General features: G+C 36.7%; 2 protein-coding genes across 3 annotated transcripts in view; one reads left to right on the forward strand and one right to left on the reverse strand.

Moving 5' to 3' along the window:
* LOC112568870 (protein C-ets-1-like) overlaps positions 1-11,184 on the forward strand; it is a 62,563-nt gene extending 51,379 nt beyond the window's left edge. For both annotated transcript variants that reach the window (XM_025246383.1, XM_025246384.1), the window contains 2 exons: positions 924-1,193; positions 3,494-11,184. In XM_025246383.1, coding sequence (XP_025102168.1) covers positions 924-1,193; positions 3,494-3,837 — 614 coding nt within the window. In that variant the 3' untranslated portion in view covers positions 3,838-11,184. The remainder of the gene's footprint in view (positions 1-923; positions 1,194-3,493) is intronic.
* A 1,549-nt stretch (positions 11,185-12,733) lies between these two features.
* Positions 12,734-22,134, reverse strand: part of LOC112568504 (phospholipid transfer protein C2CD2L-like) — a 33,953-nt gene continuing 24,552 nt past the window's right edge. Inside the window, exon 19 of the mRNA XM_025245814.1 lies at positions 12,734-20,464. Coding sequence (XP_025101599.1) covers positions 20,226-20,464 — 239 coding nt within the window. The 3' untranslated portion in view covers positions 12,734-20,225. The remainder of the gene's footprint in view (positions 20,465-22,134) is intronic.

Raw genomic sequence — 22,134 nt, forward strand, 5'->3', positions numbered from 1 at the left:
ATTTTTGTAATCGTGCTTCTGATTAGAGCAGCCATTTATGAGAGCGCAGCCCTGTTGCTAGGCAACAAGGACCTTTTCGCACTGGGTGACTGGAGAACGTTGCTAGCAGGGGCAGATAATTGGGAGATTGGAGAGGGCAGAGGCGGGACAGACTGCTAGGAAAACAAGCAAACAGGGAATATTCTCTGATGTATATTTTCTCTACCTCTTCTTAGATCTTTACTCCCATATTGCCAGCAACTTTTTCTCATATATATATATATTTAAAATGATTAAAAAATGCCTTATGGAAAGATTTATTAAAGTCAATAAATGTCATAGAATAACAAGCAATTGATTAACATTCATGTAGATCTAAAGGTAGAGGCTGTAATAGAATTATATCGGCCAGTTATAGTTTTTGAAGTCATTGCTGTTTTGGGTATTATGAGCGTTCTTGTTCTGGAGAATTGATTATAGACAGCAGTTTTATAGGGTGAAAGACCACAGTTGTGTGCTCTGTGGTCAAGATTTTTTAAGAATGTGTGAAGGCTGTTGGGAAGGAGCTTAATTTGTGTGCATTGTATTCGTGTTGGGTTGAAGTGCATTTGTTAAGCGCACTGACTAATAACAGTATGAGTGATCAAGAAACCATTTTAGTGAGAATCATAGACACTTTTAGTGTCATACAATTGTAAAAATGTTTGCACTGACCTATTTGCAGAAGACAAATCATTTCCTGATGTTCCTAGGCTTTTGCTCCCATATTATGCATTTTTTTTGGAAACTAATCACTATAGGAATAACCTTTGTGTGTAATGTTCACCTAACAATTTCTTTTAAACAGTCTAATGCATGAAGTCGTAGCAAAATCCAGACTGGCAGACTAATCCTAGTTCATTTGTTTTTCAGCATACAATTTTTTTTATGTGTTTGTTTTTCAGGTCAGTATGTTGGAGACTCCAGCAATCAGGATTCTTACTATGATACACCTCACTCCTACCAGACTGTGCCTAACATAAAATCTGAGTTGCCCTGGTCCCCACACGACTATGGTACAGACTTGGGAGAGCCGTGGCCAGCTGGAGACATCCCTGGAGCACTGGCTGTGCCAGGTGGATTTCGTGCCATGCAGTCAGCCTCTCCAGATGGTAGCTCAGGGGAACATGGTGGCAAGCCAATGATCCAGGCAGCAACATTGGCAGGATATTCTGGTAAGAAATAAAGTGCTATTAATTTAATACATGCTATGTTTAAGATGTTATGCTTGAGATGCATGATGTGTTTACAAGCATGTGCAAGTATTAGTGGATGTGGATGAAAAGAAACCCCTTTAAGTCCATGTGCATTCTATAAATAAATTATTTCCTTTATCTCTGAAATTATTCTTGTAAATGCTCCTTTACAGCCATGCACAAACTATATATTTTCTTTTAAAACAAAAGGTTAAAAAAAACAGTTCCATCTTAACCACCCGGAAATGTTCCTTTATGTATGCTTTGGGAGAACATTTTAGTTTGTCTTCATCAAGATTGTATGTGGAAGTAGTTGAGCCAAACAGCCAATTCATTTGTATAATAAAGTGTTCCATAGCAAAAAATGGCATGAAACAGCGGAATAGCCAACAGTTATCAGCATACCCAGTGCAGATACTTAAATCACCCAGGTGACATTTCTGCCATGAAGCTAATATAGACCATCGGTAGCCTGGAAAGCAGAAAAACATGAGGTCATGCTTGAATATACTAACAGAATGGGCCAAATAAAAACTGTCATGTCCACATTGTAAGCAAGTAACAGGGGAAGAAGGATACCTGCTTGATACACCTGTCTGTTAGTGTATATAAAAGTGCAGTCTGCATGTGTAACAGATTGTGTTTACCTGTATAGCACAGTGCACATATTTCACTGAGATCAAGCAGTAGCAAGCAATGTTTATTGAATCAAATCTGCAGAGAAATGCCATTGGAGTGGGAACAGGAAGAGCCGAGATGTTGTGTACAGAACTCTTTAAACATGAAATCCTGAATGGCAAAAGTGTTTAGATGCTTTTTAAAGAAACTCACAGTTGCACAAAATTTAGAACTCATGATTGACGCCAAATACTCTTGTAGATCTTCACAGACCATTGTGGTTTTATCTCATCCCCAGCCTCTCCTATGGTTCGTCAGAGGGTGCAGCACCACAAACAAGAAAAAAAAGTGTTTTTGAATTTCCCAGTGGCCCTTATCTGACCCATATCCCTCCCTCCTCTTCCCTGTACTCATCCACTCAGCCTCATTCAAGCCTTGAATCACAGTAACTTGGAGAGGGGCTGTTGTATGTGCTATGATGAATGGAAAGGGAAAGCAACATCACTCACTCAGGGGAAGCAACAGCTTGTCACAGTGACATTTAACAGTTGTCTTGCTTCAGTGTTTCAAGGGCTGGTTATGGAGTTGGGGGGAGCCTGTGTAGGTCATCGTGTTTCTTTAGCTTACCTTTCTGTGCTGCAATTTCCGTTTTTTTGTTTTTTTTCTATTTAGTGAGGAATGAAATATGGTGGACTATGGAGGAGCTAGGTGGGTGGGGGATGGTTTAATGAATTGCATGAAACATCTTTTTAAAATGTGTGAGAGTTTGGAATAGTTGAGCCAAACAACAGCAAAAGCATTTGTATTTTTTATAATGAGGTCAGTACTGGGTAAGCATCATTAATTGCTATAATAAAATGGACAAGAATATAAACTCTTTCTTGTAGTTTGTGTGTGTGTGTGGTGTATTTTTGGAATGTGGTATGACCTCTACGTTTTTTTGTTTTGTGGGGTTTTCTTTAGCATATTTTATTGCACAGCGGCATTGGAAAAAGTAGGCACGCAACATATTTTTAAGATGAAAGATGATCTGTCCTTTTAAATGGAGGTGGACCATAAAAATGTTCAAAAGTCATGTCTGGCTTCATAGTGACACAGTTATGCGACTTGTCAGCCAGTCACATGTTAGCAGTGTGACACAAAGAAGTGCCAGAAGTGTGACTTGCAGCCATTATTATTACAGGGATCATGCAGGCTGGAGATGCAGTGGGGAGTGGGGGCAAATGTCTGGATGGTGTTTGTGTGACATACATGTTTACATGGCTGTGTGTGATTTGTGCATGCACATTTGTAATGTGTGCCTGCATATATCTTTGTACAGTGACTGTAGTAAGAAACAACCAGATCTGAATGATACTTCTTCCAGATATGATCATTTCTTGGCCTGTTGCCATGGGTACCTGTTATTCATGATGGGACACACGCTCACAAGTGCATTTGTGCAAGCGCACACAACTCTTTCTTTCAATTATGATGAAAATGACTTATGGCACCAAGGGTCACTCAGTACAAGTGTTGCCTAAAGTGTTTCTTCATTAATTCTGATGAGATGTTTACTTCTTGGTATGCTTAACTAGCCCTGATTTTTCTTATTTATTATCACTACTCTATGGAAGTATATACTTAAAATGCATCCATCACATGCAATATGTCTGTTGCAGGGAGTGGCCCAATTCAGTTGTGGCAGTTCTTGCTGGAGCAGCTTACTGACAAGTCTTGCCAGCATTTCATCAGCTGGACAGGTGATGGCTGGGAGTTCAAGCTGTCTGACCCAGATGAAGTGGCACGCAGATGGGGCATCCGCAAAAACAAGCCAAAGATGAACTACGAAAAACTCTCCCGTGGGCTGCGGTACTATTACGACAAGAACATCATCCACAAAACAGCAGGCAAGCGCTACGTCTATCGCTTTGTGTGTGACCTCAACAGCCTTTTGGGTTTCACACCTGAAGAGCTCTTCAAAGCTTGCGATGTGAAGCCACAGAAGGACAAGGAAGAGGACTGAAGTTCTTGTTAAGGATCCTTCTTGAATTCAGCTTTTGTTACAGCCCATCAGAACCCATTGTCTGGTGGTGTGGAAGGCCTTGACTACCCTCTCTACCATTGAGCTGCCACCTATCTTAAATTTGGTCAGACATAATTCATTGGTGAGAGGGGGATATGTCTGATTGACACGCAGTTCGTTATGTTGAAAAGGTGTTACTGAGAAAGGAGAAGACAAAGATAATGGCAGACTTTTGTTTTCCTTCTTCAAGGACAGAAAAGTCCAAAAAGGGACACATTTTTCTACTGTGCAGGATGGCATGTGTTTTGCTTGCTTATGAAACTGTGAAAAATATTTAGGTTTTACATATGGTTTGTTGCCACTGATCTCTTAAACACAGACTTTGGAAGGCATTGAAGGCAGCGTGAGGTACGAACAAGGAAGATGATTGACCTTTCTGTTAACCCCAGAAACAGTATTTTTTTTCAGCATGATGTATTCTGCTAATGAAAAGAGAAGAGAAAGCGACTGCGTTGATCTCCCTTCCTGTGCCTGAATATTTCTTCCTGCCTGCCTGCCTGCCTTCATTTCATCGTTTTCTAGTGCAGTTTGTGTTAGGAGTGATACTTGCAAGAAGGCTAGTTAAGGCTTCTGGTGATAAAAGACTTGATGCTGGAGCTATAAGCTCATGGCGTAAAAAAATGGAATGCTGGAAGATGCCAAAGTGTTGGCCAGGAGATGTGTTTTGTGCTCTGTAAATCTCTTATGAGCAGTCTTACATTTTGTGCAGCTTTGTGGCAAAAATGATGTTCCAGAAAGTATTTGCATATGTGTGCGCAAAGGTGTATGTGCTTGCACACATACGTACGTGTGTGTGTGTTTATGACTGCATTTCAGAAGAAAATTTTATGATTTTTAAAATTTATCATGTGCTTTTTATTCATTTGAATTTTGCATAGCAGATAGTTTTGAAACATTTGGTGACTTTTTATTGGAAAAAAAGATTCTCAAAGAATTATCAGCAAGCTGTTCTTCGGTAATAGAAGGAACTATGTAAATAACACTTGCTGTCATGGTTACTCACAGCTTCTGTCATTAAAGACAAAAAAGCTGCTTTTGTTGTCAAAAGGACATTCAAAGTTTTTGAAACCTTGATTGCTGTGTTCTAGATCTGTTAAAATTTGCTAGTTGAAGAACATTGCTTATTTTTTCTTTCTTTTTTTTTTTTAAACCACTTTGGAACTTGCAGTTTTGTTGAGTCATACACACAATGTAAGCAGAGCAGCTTAGATCTGACAGCCCAAAACTATAGTACCCAGTAACTGCAAAAATTTAACATTATTACATGAATGACTCAAAATATTGATTTATTTTCTCCTCAACGTTTCAGTTTGTTTAGATGCTGTGAATTTAGGTGTAATAGAAGCACTATTTCTAGATGAGAACAGGATTTTCCTAATAACTCTGTTTAGATGCTATGAATAGCTAATATTTCATGGATGGCCTAACTCTGCATCCCTTTTCCTTGCGCATAAATTGAAATCAGCCAGTTGACCAGTTAATCAGAGTCCATATTGCGTGAAAGACTAATCTCAAATGCAAACTTTAAAAAAAAGTGGGCTCAGTTTATCACAAAATACCTGCTCCTTTTGTACGGTGCAAATCTTTGAGCATTGCAGTTTTGTCCTAATCACTAATTATCTGCTTAATATACCCTTACTTTTTTAACCCATTCAGCTGATGTATAATAAATATTTTAAATAATATGTAATAAATAATATTTTTATTTACCAGATGGTGCAAGGAAAGGTGATGCAGTTAGATAACATAAACTTAGATCCTCATAGACACTCTCAGCCAACATAGACTGTCCAACTGTGTCATATGGGACTCAGCTTATTCTAGTTACCTTTCCCTGTAGCTCAGATTTTCATCATTTCTTTAGTTCTTTCACCATTTGCAATGTAATACACCTTTGGTTTTCTTTAAAGTAATATTCCCTGATAATGACTTCTTTAGTCTGTGTTTTTTGCCACTTTCTTTTCCACAAAGGACACTGATATCTCCTAACTCCTTATCCCACAAAACTGCATTTTCCAAAGAAACATGCCTTTGATGTTGATTATCAATGTGATGATGAGTAAATGCTGCAGTCAAAGACAGTAGGAATGGAAACATTAACCTTTGTTAACTATGTACAGAGAGTGTGCAAGACTGTTATATAAGAAAATGGAAAAATTATATTTTTACTGAATGGAGAAAGACTCATATTTACATGTATATGTTAAAAATACAAAAAGAAAAACTATAACATGAATGAGTCTAGCCTTTATATTCTTTCTATACGTATATAAATATATTTTGTATGGTGATTGTTTTGTGTGATCTTCAGCATTGTTACTGTACATATTATGCTTTTATATACACCTTTGTATAAGTTGGAAGGGATGGGGTGAGAGAGTTTGTGTATGTTCAAATAGATGAATGTTGTCTTGTGGAAGAGAGTGAAAGATTTTTACAGTCTAGTAGGTGGGTTGAAAGGCATAAAAAGTGTACAGGTATTTCAGTCTATTATGTGTTGTCTTGTGCTGCTTAAGGGTCATAGAAAAATATAATAAATCAGAGTTTGCACACTTAATTCCTCCTCTCTCTCACTCATGCACATACACATGTTCACTTCAATGACTCAGAAGAGTATGTGATTTCAAGATAAAAGTACTAATTATGCAGGGTAACAGTTTCAATTTGTGATGTGAAGCTCATGAGAAAACTATATTTTTTTTTTAGGCTGCTTTGAGTTGTTTTTTTGTTTGTTTTTTTTAATGTTGCTTTTGTTTGAGAAAAAAGTATGTTATGTGTGTGTAGATATTTGCCATAGGTTTTTGGTAGGGTTGGTGTATGTGCATATTTGTGTATGCCTGTGCGTGCTTGCACAAAAAATGCATAAACATGTTCATAGTTCAGATCCAGTAAAGTAGGTGTAGGTTGTTTGTTTTGGCTTTTAGTTGTTTTTTCGTTGTTGTTATTTGAACACTTTCAAAATCATGATATATCAGCAAAATGAATCTGCCACTTGTTTGCTTTTGTTCTGTCCATCCCTTCTCAACCTAATTTTTTTTGTAAAGTCTTGTTGGACGTTTCTCAGTTTGTTGACAGTTTGACATTTGCAGGGGAGTTCCTCGGTGTGTTGATATATTCACTCTTGTAGTCATCACTGCCATGCTTCATGCCAGCATCTTGGTTCATGTTTTTCTGACTCTGGTGCAAAGTTCTGACTAGTCAGTCCACCACAAGTGTTCTATAAAAGGATCTATATCTCAAAATATATTTTACACCATCCATGCTTAGCTTTTCTTTTTTGGACAAATAAACTATTTGCTGTTACCACTCTCTACCACAGTCCTTACCTATTCAGATTCTTTTGTCAGTTTGCTTTGTCCACATATTTTGAAGGGTATTAATGGTTTTTACACTGTTTACACCTAGGTAGTGAAAGTGCATATTTTTTCATGTACTTGAAATTCTGGCACAGATCTTTTCTTGTTGGTGCATTTGTAACACTTTTGTGTTGGATCCGCAGTTATTTTTACTAGTTATTAGAGAGAAACATTGAGTTAAAGAAATTTTGTTTCTGGGTTGTCTTTGCTAAGGAAGCAGAATTAGCATTTTGTATATGTTAAAAATAATTGACCTGAAGGTTAGCATGTATCAAGAAGCAGGGGGATATATTGAAATGTGTTATCCTAGTTATATGTGCTATACCATGAAACCAATTTTTTTTTATTTCATCATCATGCCTTGACTGGTACTAGCTAATCACCAGATAAGCTGTCTGCCAGATGAGCAGGCTGCTGGTTCTGGTTGTTTGGGGGACCTCAGCAGCTGACAAGGCATACCATTTGGAATGGTGTTGAGCAAGTCCCTCTCCTTCACATGATCTTTTTATTTAGTAACTTTTAAAAATTCCATTTCTATACATTTCTTTTTGGATGTTTATTTTGCATAAGATGAAGCCTTTCTAAAAATGTATCATTTTTTTATATCAATTTTAATGTCAGCAATATTATCATCACCATAAGCAACTTATGATTTAGATTTTTAATTACAGAATTTATGCTGCCCACATTCTGTCTCTTTGTTTTTTCATCCTTTATAAAAGAGTATTAATATTTTATACATGGTTGTACAAGACAATAAATATCTTTTGAAAGATTTACCACTTTTAGATGCATTTGATGTAAAAACTACTTTATCAGTGACCTTGCATAGGTGTGAAATAAACCCTGAAAGTTTCAAAAGAAACGTAAAGGCATTTAGTTGAAAAGGAACATTCAGTTCATGTCACATGCTCTTTAGACAGAGCTAGGCACAATTGTCATGAATATCATCTGTCCATGAGTTTCTTCATTTTCTTCCCATTCCTTTCAACCTCATCATAGTGTCATTTTACTGGAATATATATACAAGCACAATATGTATGTGTGCTTGTGTCTACATATATATATATATAGTACACACTGTAAATGCATCAACAATTGCATATGCACACACAAACACTTTTTTTAAGTTGTGTGTTTTGAAATACATGATGTCTTTAAAAGAAACACTTGAGGTTTCTTCCCCACAAAATACCACGCTAACCAGTGAGGAATATGTATTGGTATGACATTTACATTTGTACACCGGAGTGGTACAAACAGACATTGGCAGCTCTCGCTAAATCTGTCTTGTGCATCAGATACGCCATTTTTTTGCTATGCTACGATTTTGACCTGAATTGTGTCTGTCCGCACTCAGTAATCTGATGGTTGTTCAGCCCCACCTCCTCATCTCAGTTTTAAAAGCCTGTTATAATTCCCTTTCTGCCATGAGCCACTAAACTATACTACTAGTTCCAACTTGGCAGCTGATCCACATATGGTTTTAGTCTTCAGCTCAGCTTGCTGGTTAGATTTTGTTCCTCTAGGGGCCAGCTTGGAGGATTATGTTGAAGACTCTTTGTCTGCCTGTGTGCCTGTACACAGTTTTAAATATGTTGTATTGTTTTCTGGTCGCCATGGTGACAATTTTTGCAAATTGATAAAGTTTTCTTCCCAGACTCCATCTTTTGTAAGGAGTCTTGTTTTTTTTTTTTTGTAATCTCTTAATGTTGATGTCTGTTTTCTATTGAATAAAAAAAAGCTTTTGGCCTCTTGATAAGACAACCATGATTATGATTCGCTCCATTTGCTGCCCTGCTTCTAAAGACTTAAAATCCTAGCCAAGGTGTTTTGTTTTCTTGCAGTATCATATTGCTGCTGCACAAGGATTCACATCAAAATGTTTGTGCTTTGAATGTCGAGATAACACATTTAGACATGCTGTGTTCTTAAGGCATTCAGATGTTGTGCAAGTTCAGGCAGTTGCATTAGTATTTTTTCTTCTTTTGATTATCTAGAGAAGTAATCAACATTTCTTTCTTTTCCTCTAATACCACCAAACTTTTTGCCCTCTTGAGGGCACTTTTGTTTTCCCCAAGTTATTTGTCAGCCTTCTGCTCTGGCTTCAGTTGCCCATAACTAAAGAAGAAAGTTTAGACATACTCTTGAAGCTAAATAACCAAAGGGATATAAACAATATTTATTATTTGATTAAGACTGCTTTCAGAAGAGTGAAATTGCTTTTCCTTTTGCATATTTAGTCTGTTGTCAAATATATAAACAGTTCTCTTGAGCTTACCTGTTTTCCTGGAGGAAATTAAAGTTGAGGATTTTTTTATTCCGTAAATGGTATACTAATGCTTAATTACTGATTAGTGTACAATCTTTATGTAATACATCAGTATATGTGTCTTACAATGACAAGTATATTGTTTCGTCACCTTTTTGGTTCAAATCCTTTTTCAGAATTTTTGTTCATTCTGTGCATTGTGGGTCACATGCTTGAAGCCTTCTTCGGACCAAATAAATTATGAAACGTGCCCTTACAAAAAAAAAAAAATGAAGCCTGTTCTTTGTTCACTGTTAACTGTAAAAAGCTGGCCTTCACTTCTGTGCCTCAAAGTTCTTTATAAACACTTTATTTCAACTGTCAAAGCAGTGGGGGCAGTGCCTTGTACAGCCTCAGTTGAATGTATGATTGTATTTGTACATTCTGTATATTGAGAACTTTCATACTGAAGAAAGAAAAGTGCTTTTGTTTTCTTTATTACTTTTTACCACCAAGGTTTTACTGTACTTTATGTGAACAGGCTTGACTGCACTGCAACAGGTTTATTAAATGTTGGTATATTTTAAAGTGCAGTTAGATTGTTCTGGAAGCCAGTAATTAATACAAATATATACTTATAAGCTTGCTACACTTGCATTCCTCAGCTGAGGGTGTCAGACGCTGATTTGATAGAACTACAGGAATTCGTATCTCTATCAAACACTTTTAATGTTTTTAGCATAGCAAAAAATTAGCAAGTCCAATAAAAGGCTGTTGGGAGTTTATAGTTGCAAGGTTTCAGAATTTTTCTTTGTTTTATTGCCTTAAGATCTTAGAAGAGCATCTATACTTGTCTTCTGTGCAGTGGTGCTGATGGCTGCACCTTCTGAATGCACGTAGATTATGAGAGGGTGTACAGAAGTGTAGGGGGGAGGGGAGTGGTCAGCTGATGATGTCCAAGGGTGCCTTTAGAGACCACGTAAACTGTGATTGCCCAATGCACAGGACCATTGGGATGATTGTGTGCTTGCAGGAGACAAACTACAATATAAGAAAAAAAATTCTTTTATTTATATGTATTCGGAGAAAAGGGCAAAAGCATGAGATAATATACACAATTACTTTTTAAGTTATAACTTGATACCACTTTTTTCACATGTACAGCTTGAAATTTTTCATCAAGAATATCCAGAAATTATGTTTTGAGAAACAAACATGTGCTATTTACATGTAGCGAAACCTGCTAACAGGATGTTAGTAGCAATCATATGCACAATGCTCTTGATGCTCAAATCTTGCGCATCAGTCATTTCATTCTCTTGTCAGCTAATACAATGCCAGTGTGAAAGACTGTTTATTTAAAAAAAAAAAAGCTCTATCATAACTCTTTTATGCTTCTTTGTCTTCGAGACAAGGTGAAAAAACTACTTCTAGCTTCTTGGTGGCAGAGAAGTGTGGAGATTAGCAGCCTGATGGAGCCTACAGGGGTGGGCCAGACCCCATTTATAGCTTTCTTTCCTGTTTCTGGCTCTATTAGGCCACGTGTTGGCTGTCTGGATATTCACATCAGTTTTTTCTTGATTGTTTCATGTAGTAAAATGATAATATTGAAAGTTAATGATAAAAATGAGCATCTAAGATCTCTAGTTAAATTTTGATTGAATAAACATGTACAGATTATTTCTGTTCTGCATTTTTATGAGAGAACGAGAAATAAGAGAGCAAGAAGTGAGAATTGTTGTGTTGATGCATAGATGTTCAAGTGTTTGTGTGAAAATGTTTACATAAGATCTACAATCATAAATTACAATTAAGCAAAGACAGTGAAAAGTTGATAGCAGCTAATAACATAGAGGTGATGCTAGTTACAAAAATGCACAGCGAAGTTTAAATTTAAACAAATTACAGGTAGATTTATGTGGACTCATAATTCTGATATTAGGCCACAGTCAGTGAACAGACATTTGTGACATGACAGGATAATGAGGTCTTGACCGCTACAGAAAAAAAAACCCAACTAGATGCGGCAATGTTTAAAGACTTGGAATATAAAATCATAATTTTATATACTATAGACAGCCAAATCAAAGACAGGTACCTAAAGCATCGTTGCTTCAAGGTGGTGTTTGTGTGTAGCATTGTTTTCATCCCAGCGCAATCCGTGACGAAAAAGCCAACAGTCCCTTGGCTGGGACAGCGCTGAGTATCCTGTCTCCTGGGGGATCCGCCGTCGTTCTCTGACGTGGTTTCTTTCTTAAAATCCATGAAATCATCAAATAACTGTGTAGATGGTCATTCTTTGCTTCTGTTAAGGAGACCAGCATGGAAATAAGGCTTTTATTTTGATGATCGCGGTTGACATTTAAAGGGAAAGAACCCCCAAAATACTTTTAAGGTAGTTAAAAGTAGTATCCTCCCCTTTGCTAGAAGGAGAAAGTTTAATAGTAGGCAGAAATCTAGTCGGAAGGCAGATATCACTGGATTACAAAATGGTAAAGAAAACTCTGGCTTCATATAATGCAAAGAACTTGTCCCATCCATAATTTCAGGTGAATCAAAGACAGCAATTGAAAGTGACAAAGAAAAGATTAACCATCACCCCACCCCTCTTTAAAAAAATCACAGAAATAGAGGGAACGCCCTTAATGTTTTCTTTATGATTTTGGTCTTATTTGGGTCTTTTTGGATAATCATGTTAACAACTCCTTTCTGCATTTGCTCAGTTCTCATGAACTAATGCCAAATTCTTAGGCTCTGGCAGTTTTCAAACAGCTTTAATCAATAAGGAACTGAGTAAAATGCACTTTCAGTTTTTTGCTTTTAAAATCTCAGTACCTTGCCTTTTCATTTTTTTTTCGTTTAAACAATTTGGAAGTCTCTCAAGAATTCCAAAAGTGAATAGCTGAGGTTCAAAATGGTAATAGCAATGGGTTTCTAGAATTGGAAGTTTCTGTTCTTTAATATGGGCACAGGAGCCATGCATAGGCACCCAAGTTACCTCCTTCCACATTCTTAAGATTAGCATGTATTCATGATAATCTACTGGCAACATAAACATTATAGACTGATCTGAATCACGTGATCCAAGAAGTCCCATTGCAGCAGTCATAATCGATCAGTTTTGAATGTCCTAATTGTGCCCCTGTAGATATACTCAACTTTCATCAATTCTATCTGTAAAAACACATACTTTAAACACACAACAACATTTAAATGAGCATGAGGCAAAGTAGTTTCGACAGTTTTATTTCTTTGTGTACTGATGTTCAATAAATAACTGATATTTTTGTATCACGAATTTACACTGGTCACACCATTTAGACTATCACATTCCACAGGATTACATATCACACACTAAAAAATTTCTAAGAATTGAAAGTTGAATTTCAACTGGTACCAGAAATCAGATGATCTGAAAAATTAGCAGGAATTTCTGAGAAACTGAATCTTAAGACCAGCATCATGGAGTCAGACAACTGAACATTTCTGTTATTCAAGACTGCTTCACCAAGAATACCTTTTTCTCAAAGAGACACATCTGGCTTTAAAGTAGTTAAAGGCTTAATTTTACCTGAGAAAATGAGAACATAACCTGAAAATGAAAGTAAATATTCAAACACAGGACAGAAAATGTTCTTCACGTTATATGTTTGCTACTGTAGTGATTGTTGTAATACAAACATCTAGACAGCTACAAAAACAGACAATAATTCAGGCAACAGAGGAAGTGGTGCATTTTGCACTGAGTAAGAATCCCCAACATTGAATCCGTGTGTTTTTGTTTTTTTTGTCAATCTAGTGCAAGAAACAAATGCATGTTAAAGAGTTACAGAAATAGGATACTTTGAGGTACTATGGTGAGGCATTAACTGATAAGGAAGACATGGACATGGGAAAGATGCCAAGAATGGAGAATAACAAGTGGTAGTAAGATGGAGCCATCCACATGACAACAAAACAAATGAGGTTTGCAGTACACAATGAAACAAACAAGTCAAAACTTTTATGCAAATTCTTCTATAAAGATCACAATATACCAAGATAAAGAAACACGTTAGATAACAAGAAGTGCAAGCAGCATATGACACAGTCAGTGAGGAAATGGCTAACTCTACCTAAGCATCTAATTGTCATGCAATTTGTCTATTCAACAATAAGCTCCTCTGTCTACTCAACAGTATCTTCATGAAACTTAAAAAAAAGTAAAGCAAGTCACCTTAAAAGACCTTTCCACAACAACAGTGTCTTCTTCTTCTTGAAGCAACAATATCTTGCTCTTCTTGAAGTAAAAGGTTCATAAAATGTCATGCTATTTCTTCTGTTGATCTGGATGACTATTCATTTAACATTTCAATAGTGCTACCTGTACCAGATGGTAAAAATGTTCAGCTAGTGTACTGAAAGATTTTAATTTGGCATTTAAGTACATATGATGTTTCAAATATGTACCTATTATTTATATGATTATTTTTTTTTAATAATGAAATGTTGTCTCTGTTCATTCTTGTATTAGTATGTGGTAATCCTAATCAAGAAAACAATAACTAACTTGAATGTAAGTAAGAAACTGCATGTAATTTGTGGCCACTCACAAATCAGCACATTCACACTAACATATGCTTGTGTTCTTATTAGCACACATACATGCACATCAAGGCAATCAACCAGGCCTGTAGTTTGGGAAAATGACAAGTATTTGGGAAAATATAATAAATAAAATAAACTGGAAGAAGAATAAGAGACTACTTTTGCTATGCAATCTGTGATGGAAATCATTTCTTTTCCTTCTTTTGCACTGAGCAAACTACAAACAAAATATAAAAGCAAAACTTATTTGTAAACATGCTCAAGTCTGTCTAGACGCTCAGCATCAAAGATTCATTTCCAGTGTCTTGTGCAGCCCTGGTGACATGGAGGCACACCTATAAAATTATCACTGTACTGATTTAATCTTATCACCATCTCATAACCAGTTCAAGCTAAAGTTAAAATTCCTTCTTCACTAAAATCTAACATTAATTATTAGAAAAAAGCAGAGGAGGTATTAAAATCTTTTACACTGAACAAACTGGATCACGAATAAAAAGTAGATTTATTTTTGGCAGGAGAGGAGGAAACACTCATGAAACAATCTTCTACACAGACAACTCTTTGATATCACGTTAGTTTCTCTTCAAAGGCACAATGCTAAAATCACATGACAACAAGAGGACAGAACAAAACCAAACATGGGGAGAAGGGGTAACATGTTTTATCACATCCAACAAGAACAGCCAGTGCTATGAGTATGATTTATGTATGCTAACAAGAAAAATGCTCCATATTAAATTCTATATATCAAATATATTATTCAGAATGTTTTCAATAATAAATATTGTCTCCCTTTAGCTATGAAATAGAGACATAACTAAAATAACATTTTTTGACACATCTTATTAATGACAACCAATCGTTTGTAATAATGTCAGAATGTCCCTCAAAAAGAGAGTCCCTGTACACAAATGTCTTTAGAAGCACTGTAAACACAAACATTTGGAGAAAACATGAAAAGTAAACACAGCTGTGGACAATATTGAAGCAAACAAACATTTATAGACAATGAACTAAAAAACAAGGTTCACATTCCCACAACCATCTATACCACAAACCACCCACCCACAAACAGACAATAACTTGAATAAGCTTACAAATACTTTCACCTAATGCTGTATATCAAGACTTTGTCTGGGACTGGTGCTTAAGTAAAACAACTGAAGACCAAAGACAAAATGAAAGATGGTTTGGTGGTTTCTTACATAGTTTTGTGCCACAAAACATGGTGGTGCATTTTCAAGGTGTTTGAATCATATAAGAAAGACATTAATCATGTTTAAGTGTGTTGTGATCAATTACCATCGAAGAATTGTGAGCAATGTTAGAATTTGAAAGTAAATTGAAAATTGAGCACTTTTCTGTTCATCATCAAAATGGATTAAACTAATTCACTGAAACTGAATAGCGAAGACAATTTGGATACACAAGCTGAGCAAACAAAATTTTCTGAAAGGGTGATAAAAATTTATGTGATCAGCATTATTTGTTCTAGAATTACTGACCGGTTTCAAATGAGGTCAGCGGTACATACATGCAAATACACACCAGAACACTCAAAAAAACTTAACAAATCATGATTTAAATAAGGAACAACCTTTCGTTCTTCATGTTGCATGTTATTTCCTTGTTATTTTTCTTAAAAAAAATTTCCGTAGTTCTGAAAGATTGATTTCTCAAGAAGGGTATAGTAATTGTTTTCTTAAAAAAAAACGTTTAGGCTACTAAGTGTGCAAGATGAAATATATGAGATATGCCATCACTGGTGAAATGTATAAATTTGATTTTACATCAAATACAAAATGAAATAAATATAACCATCAGAAACTGATTCAGCAAAAAAGGAAACCACAAAAGAATAAATATAGAAATAAGGCGAGGAAAGGAGAGATCAGGTATTTCTGCACATGACCCCAACATCACTCTGGCAGGCTGGATACACCCAAAATAATAACATAAAAACATACCACAGGGAGTGTGGAAGGTGGGTGGGTGGGGAAGGGGAGGATAAAGGCAAATGATTGTCAGCTCCAAAACACTTCATGTTACAGTGCTGCAAAATGCTTGATATGATGCAGTTTCACATTAGATATCAGTGAACTGGATGGAAGGCGAGTCTACCTGCTTTTTTAATATGCAGATAAATTAGGAAACAAGTCTGCTTATATATTTACTGGATGTCAGTTAAGCTCCAGCAACACCCCTCACAAACATCTTCAGGATCCTTCGAGATCAAAGAAGAAACACAATTTTTTTAGTTTTTAACTTGTTGGTGTGGAAAGAGACAATTATTACAAAGATGAGTACTACTGCAGCAAATACCAGGTTATGACAAACATTCTCCAAGCCATTTGCATAATTTTGTTGAAACATTATACTGACTGAAAGTATTTATAATGGCTAACACATGCTTAGCATTTAATTAGGGCTTTGTACAAACCAACAAATTACAAAAAAACAAACAAACTACAGGATAAATTAAACCAAAGTGAGAAAAAGTCACTGTGCTTCAGACAGTATTTTAAGACATTTCACCATCCTAAAACCTTTCTTTCACAATTCAAGTTTTCTGTCAACAATACAAACACAACAATACTCTCCTCAAGGAATCTCACTCATTGGGGAATAAAGAAGAATCTCCACAAAAATTCAAACCTGTAAGCCATATTCCCAAGTATTCCTATATATTCCAGGTGTAGCTAGTAAGCCAGTGCTCATAGAAACACCAGCACTGCACCACGGGATACATTCAACCTCATGCAAAATATGCTTTGTTAGTTGGAATGGGTGACTTGGAAGGCTGACATCGGGATGGGTGGGGGGTCTGAGGGAATAGAGGTGAGAACAGGTCAAGGTTAATAAATAATATAATTATATACAAAATACCCCAAGCATATAACTTGGGAGGCTAAATGGATATATGTTAATGAGTGGAAATTCATAATATGTAAGCTCACAAAAGAAAAGTTGGAAGATAATGTAGCTAAATATCTGAAAAGATTTTGTCCTAGAACATAAAGAGAGAGACCGTGTACACGAAGATGTACCCCTGTAAATAACAGAAATGAAACAACTTCAGTAGAGTGTATGCAGGGCTAAAAAGAAAGAGTAATGAGACAAAACAAAGTTTATATCAAATGCAATCTTTGACTGAGATAAAAGTCACAGAACACAAGGACTGAATTATTAGCGATAATTTTCTCATTATTACTTGTAACTTCTTTCTTTGTTTTGACTGCTCAAAGGACTCAACAACGCAGGTGCACTTTGCATATGAAAGGTGATTCATAGTTAATAATTCATAATAAAGTATGCATAGTATACAACAAAGCCAAAACTCCAAGTATAAAATTCTAGACCTAGTCTTGCAAAAATACAAACCTAAAAGTATCAGCTTATAAACAATACTGCCATTAGCACAAATTCTGCATTTCACAAACCTGACAGCCAATTTACAGTAAACTCATAGCATTGATACCAAGGGTCAAACTGACGTGAAAAGCAGATGCCAATGGTGTCTAGGATGGCTTAGCAAAAGAAATTTTTCAGTACTATAAAAGCTACAGGAGGATGCTGCTGTTGATTCAAAGCCTTCTTTGTCTTTCTCCTGCATCAATGATCCTTGTGTAACTCCTGGAAGAGTGAAACTGCTCTCCTTTACAGATCTTGATGTATATCTGGCAACTTCTCTTAGAAAATTTCTTCATCTACCCAAAAGTGGCATTAGAAAATTGCTTGTTGTGTGTTTCTCATACATTTTATTTTTGTAAATACCCTTCTGTAATCTGTATGGCAGCCATCTAATATTTTTCAGAAAAAGGTTCATTCTAATTATTTCAGTCATATTTACAGTTTCTGACCTTTGATAGGCAAGAAGGATTAAGTGTGATGTGCTTTTATAGCACAGTTCTTTAGAAAAATTTTGTAAACAGCTGATTGTGATAATGATTCCATGGGCTGGCATGAAGGAGGGCAAAGCTGGTACAATAAGTGAAGAAGAGCTTTGATGTTATCATCTACCCATCACCTTGCCAGTAATCTTACTGGCTGAGCGATCAGGCCCCAAAGTACCAGCCAATCTCCTACAGCAAAGCTGAAAGTATGGTCAAGCGGCACGTCAATAACCGGTGAGAAAATCACACCTGCCATTGTCATAACATGTACCACCTGTGGCTGTCACACACTATTAACTATGTCAAAGACCCACCGACAAAGCACAGAGTATATCCTGCAGTGCTTCCCCTCATCACACAAATGGGCACAAAGCCATGGAAGCAGGGAGCCACATTTGCAGAGGAACTCTGGGACACCAAAGTCAGTCTAGAAAAGACAGTCCATTTCATATGAACAATAAAACTGACAGGCATGTTCCTTTGAAAGCAGAACATCCCAAAGGCATCTTAAGGCATGTGCTTTTCCACCAGCCTGACCCCTGAGCTTCCTACAGCAAGTGCAGCATTGGGTATTGCTAGCTACAAGAGAGTATCTACATTGGGTATTGCAGGTACTGCTATCTACAAGAGAGTATCTACGTGTCCATGACTGGCATCATCCAAGGAGGACAAGGTGTGCAAGTATGTTGGCATGGCAACACACCAAATTCCATCAGCTGGATGAGAGCAAAAATCAGACTCCAAGGCCTTTTCAGAAGAGGGTGGGACGAACATCCTTTTCCCCTTCATTTCTCCAGCTCTCACCCACTACTATCAAGCTCCAGGGAGATTGCTCTCCCTTTGTCATGGTGGCAAACAGTTAAGGTCCCCATCAGGACTGTCTTTGAGGTAAGAAGCTATACATCAGGTGAACAATAAAAGACTGTGAGAGATCTGAGACGTCAATTTTTGCTTTACAACAAAGTTTGAAAAAGGCTTATCCTTGTGCCCGCATCTTTTGAAGAGAGCTTTGCCTTTACTTCCCATGTGGTTTACAAGTTTATCTTTAGAAGTTCTCTGTGATTTATCTGCCTGTAATATATACATACTACTTTAAATGGAAAAATATCACTCCAAAGTGTAGAAGAATCCTAGAACTGTGGTTCTGCAAAGTCTTAACCAATTTGAATCAAATCAGATCAATGGACTGAAACCATCCAAGTCCTATTTTCTTCAAGTCAGTCCTATTGTAAGGCAAAAGTTATGTAAAAAAAAAGATGCAAGAGTGAGACAAGCAAGAGGAGCCAATTTTTATGCCACAAGCAAAAGAAGCGGCCTCCACCAGTCACACTGACATTCTGTAAGTTCTGCACAAAATAGCTAAGATCTCCCACAGGCTTGCAAAAAAAAAAAAAAAAAAAGCCTTGTTCACACAGCTCAGCTAAATGGGGAAGCTAAATTCAAGACCAAATGGCACAGAAGGCAGTTACTTGCATCATCCACATGACACAGTCTCGCAGGATGATGTCACCTGGTGCAGCACGACTAGAAGATATGTTACCCTGACTAGAACAGCACAAGGACTTGCCATCAAACACCAGTCTTCAACAGTTCTTTTGAGTGTGAGGGTATCTCTAAACCAGATCAACAGTTTTGCCTAAATCAGCCACAATACTGTCTGGCAAGAAGCAGTTCACCACAAGTTTTTTGTGAAATAGCCTATGATCCAAACACAGCACTGCAGTAGATGATGTACAGTTTTCTTTCCTATTTTCGCTGAGGACAATCAGTAAAAAAAAGTGTGCATCATGGAGAAAACTATTAAGATCAACTATCGATCAAAGCAGGTAAGTATATTCAGTAAAAAAGACAGCTACATTCATGAAAGAAATTAAACATAGCAATTAAGACAGGCAGATATTTACTAAAATAAATAAACATGCTATTTCTTGGGTTGCATAACTGCATATTGCACCATATAGAAATTTCTACCCAGTGCTGCAATGAAAAAACTGCAAAGTTTCTTGACTGCTAGTTTTTTCCTTGTTGGCTGTCTAATTTTGTTGGCTGCCCCACTATGTTGGCTGTACCATTTTGATGGCTGTCCCATTTTGTTGGCTCTGTTCTAAATGCGGTCATACCAGTTTTCCCACACCTAAAGCCAGTCTGTTCCAGTTGGTCGTGAGTTTAACCTGCAGGGCTGTCACATCCACTCCACAAAGTGATCATAAATAATGCTAAAAATTCACACAGGGTTTATCAGGACACAGACGATGCACGGTTCTGAGCAGCTTGCCGACTCAGAGAACCGTCTCGGGAGGCTGGGTTGCGCCCTGAGCCTCTTGACAAGGAACTTTCACGGGAAGTGTCAGCCTCCCTTGCACGTGACCTTGATTTCCGACCTCGTTTGAACAGCTTCTTGAGGCTTCCTCCCAAAGACCTTGACTTTTTGAGGTTGGGCGACCCTGGCTCCTGGGGTCGTACTAGTTCGAGGTCATCTGTGTGAACACGAGATATATTAGTAAGATATTTAATGCACAGAGACACGAAAGACAAAAACATGAATGAACATTGTATAAATGCAAGTACTAAAGGTCAGCACTTATGAAAACCACTTGTCTTCTGCTTTATCTTTCTACCTTTCATCCTTCTACAACAATAATCTCATGCATGTACTATTATGTGATCAGTACATAAAACCTCTAATTATGGCTGATATTTTAGTTTTTAAGGGTTCATTTGTGCACCAGAACAATTCTCATGCATTTCTCAACTTCACTATGCAGATAAAACTCAGGGGAAGTAAGTAAAGAATGGGGGAAAATTCTATAATTTAGTTGTCTCTGCCTTAGTTTATTGCTGAAACAGGCTGTAGGTATACACATGCTTCTTCAAGCATTCTTGACCACTAAAGGCAAGCAAACATAATGCATCTAAATAAAATTTCTCAACAGTCTTCCTTTCTTTGATGGATATAGAATTATTCCCCCCCCCCAAAAAAAAAATACCATCCCACTTATGAAAATTTTACTACTGATAATGAGGAAGGATCTGAACACCATTGTTGACAATGATGATAGCCATCTGATGATGGCAATATAAAATATCTCAATATTCGGACACACTAAATACATAAAATGTGATATTTAAACAAGAAAAATATAAAATAACCGTAATGTTTCAATGCAACTCCCTCCCTTGTCACTATAAAATAAAAGAACACATTTTGTGATCTGAATGACTGAGCTGCTTTAATATTTAGACAGAGAAGAAATGCCAGAGATTACACTATTTATTTCCCCTCCTTATTTTGGTGAGAATTAATCCATTCATGGGTAATTCAAAGATCTAATTTTTCACTGTTTAGACTAAAATTTGACAGGAGCACAGATAACTCCTTTATGGTAAATTGGATTACATTTACCTGCTAGATGCTCACCAGAGATACTTCCTAGCCCTATTTCTTGCGTGTGCATGCATATGCACACATGCGTGCACGTACACAACATATGCATGTACACTTTTTAAAATTCAATTCATATTATCAAGACCATTTCAGGGGTGGGAAGTGTAACAGCCCCATGCATGTACACCTGTGCAAAAATGTATTTTGAACAAAAATACCCATGAACTCATTGTGTGTAAAGGGATATTAGAAGTATTTTACATAATTTTTATGTAGTTTTAAATATTTTCTTAATATTACCAGTAGACAGTACAGAAGGAAATAAAAATTAGTCATTGCTGTTAGATGTGGGAGGGGGTAATATCCAAATGGCAAGTGCTGGAGGAACTCCCAAATAAAAACGCATTTTAATGTTTAGGGAAATTCATATTTTTTCCAATCCTCCCACCCAACCCCCACAAAAATCATGAAAAAACACCACACAATTACTCTGAAACCATTATCGGCTGAGCACCATCATCCATGAAGTTGAACTTTCCATAACTGACGACATATTGGACTCTTCTGAAAGTCATGACATGGTCTGGCAAGCATTATTACTAGCTTATGTCCCCTTGAGTGGTCTTCATAAATAAAAAAGATTAACACCAAACAAAATATCTGGCATCCAAGAAACAATGTGATGCAAAAATTTTACAATGAAACATTTTGCAAACAACAGGCCATTGCATGAAACTGTGTGACGTGAACGAAGGCAACAAA

Source organism: Pomacea canaliculata, linkage group LG7, assembly GCF_003073045.1.
Source record: "Pomacea canaliculata isolate SZHN2017 linkage group LG7, ASM307304v1, whole genome shotgun sequence".
NCBI classification, from domain to species: Eukaryota; Metazoa; Mollusca; class Gastropoda; order Architaenioglossa; family Ampullariidae; genus Pomacea; species Pomacea canaliculata.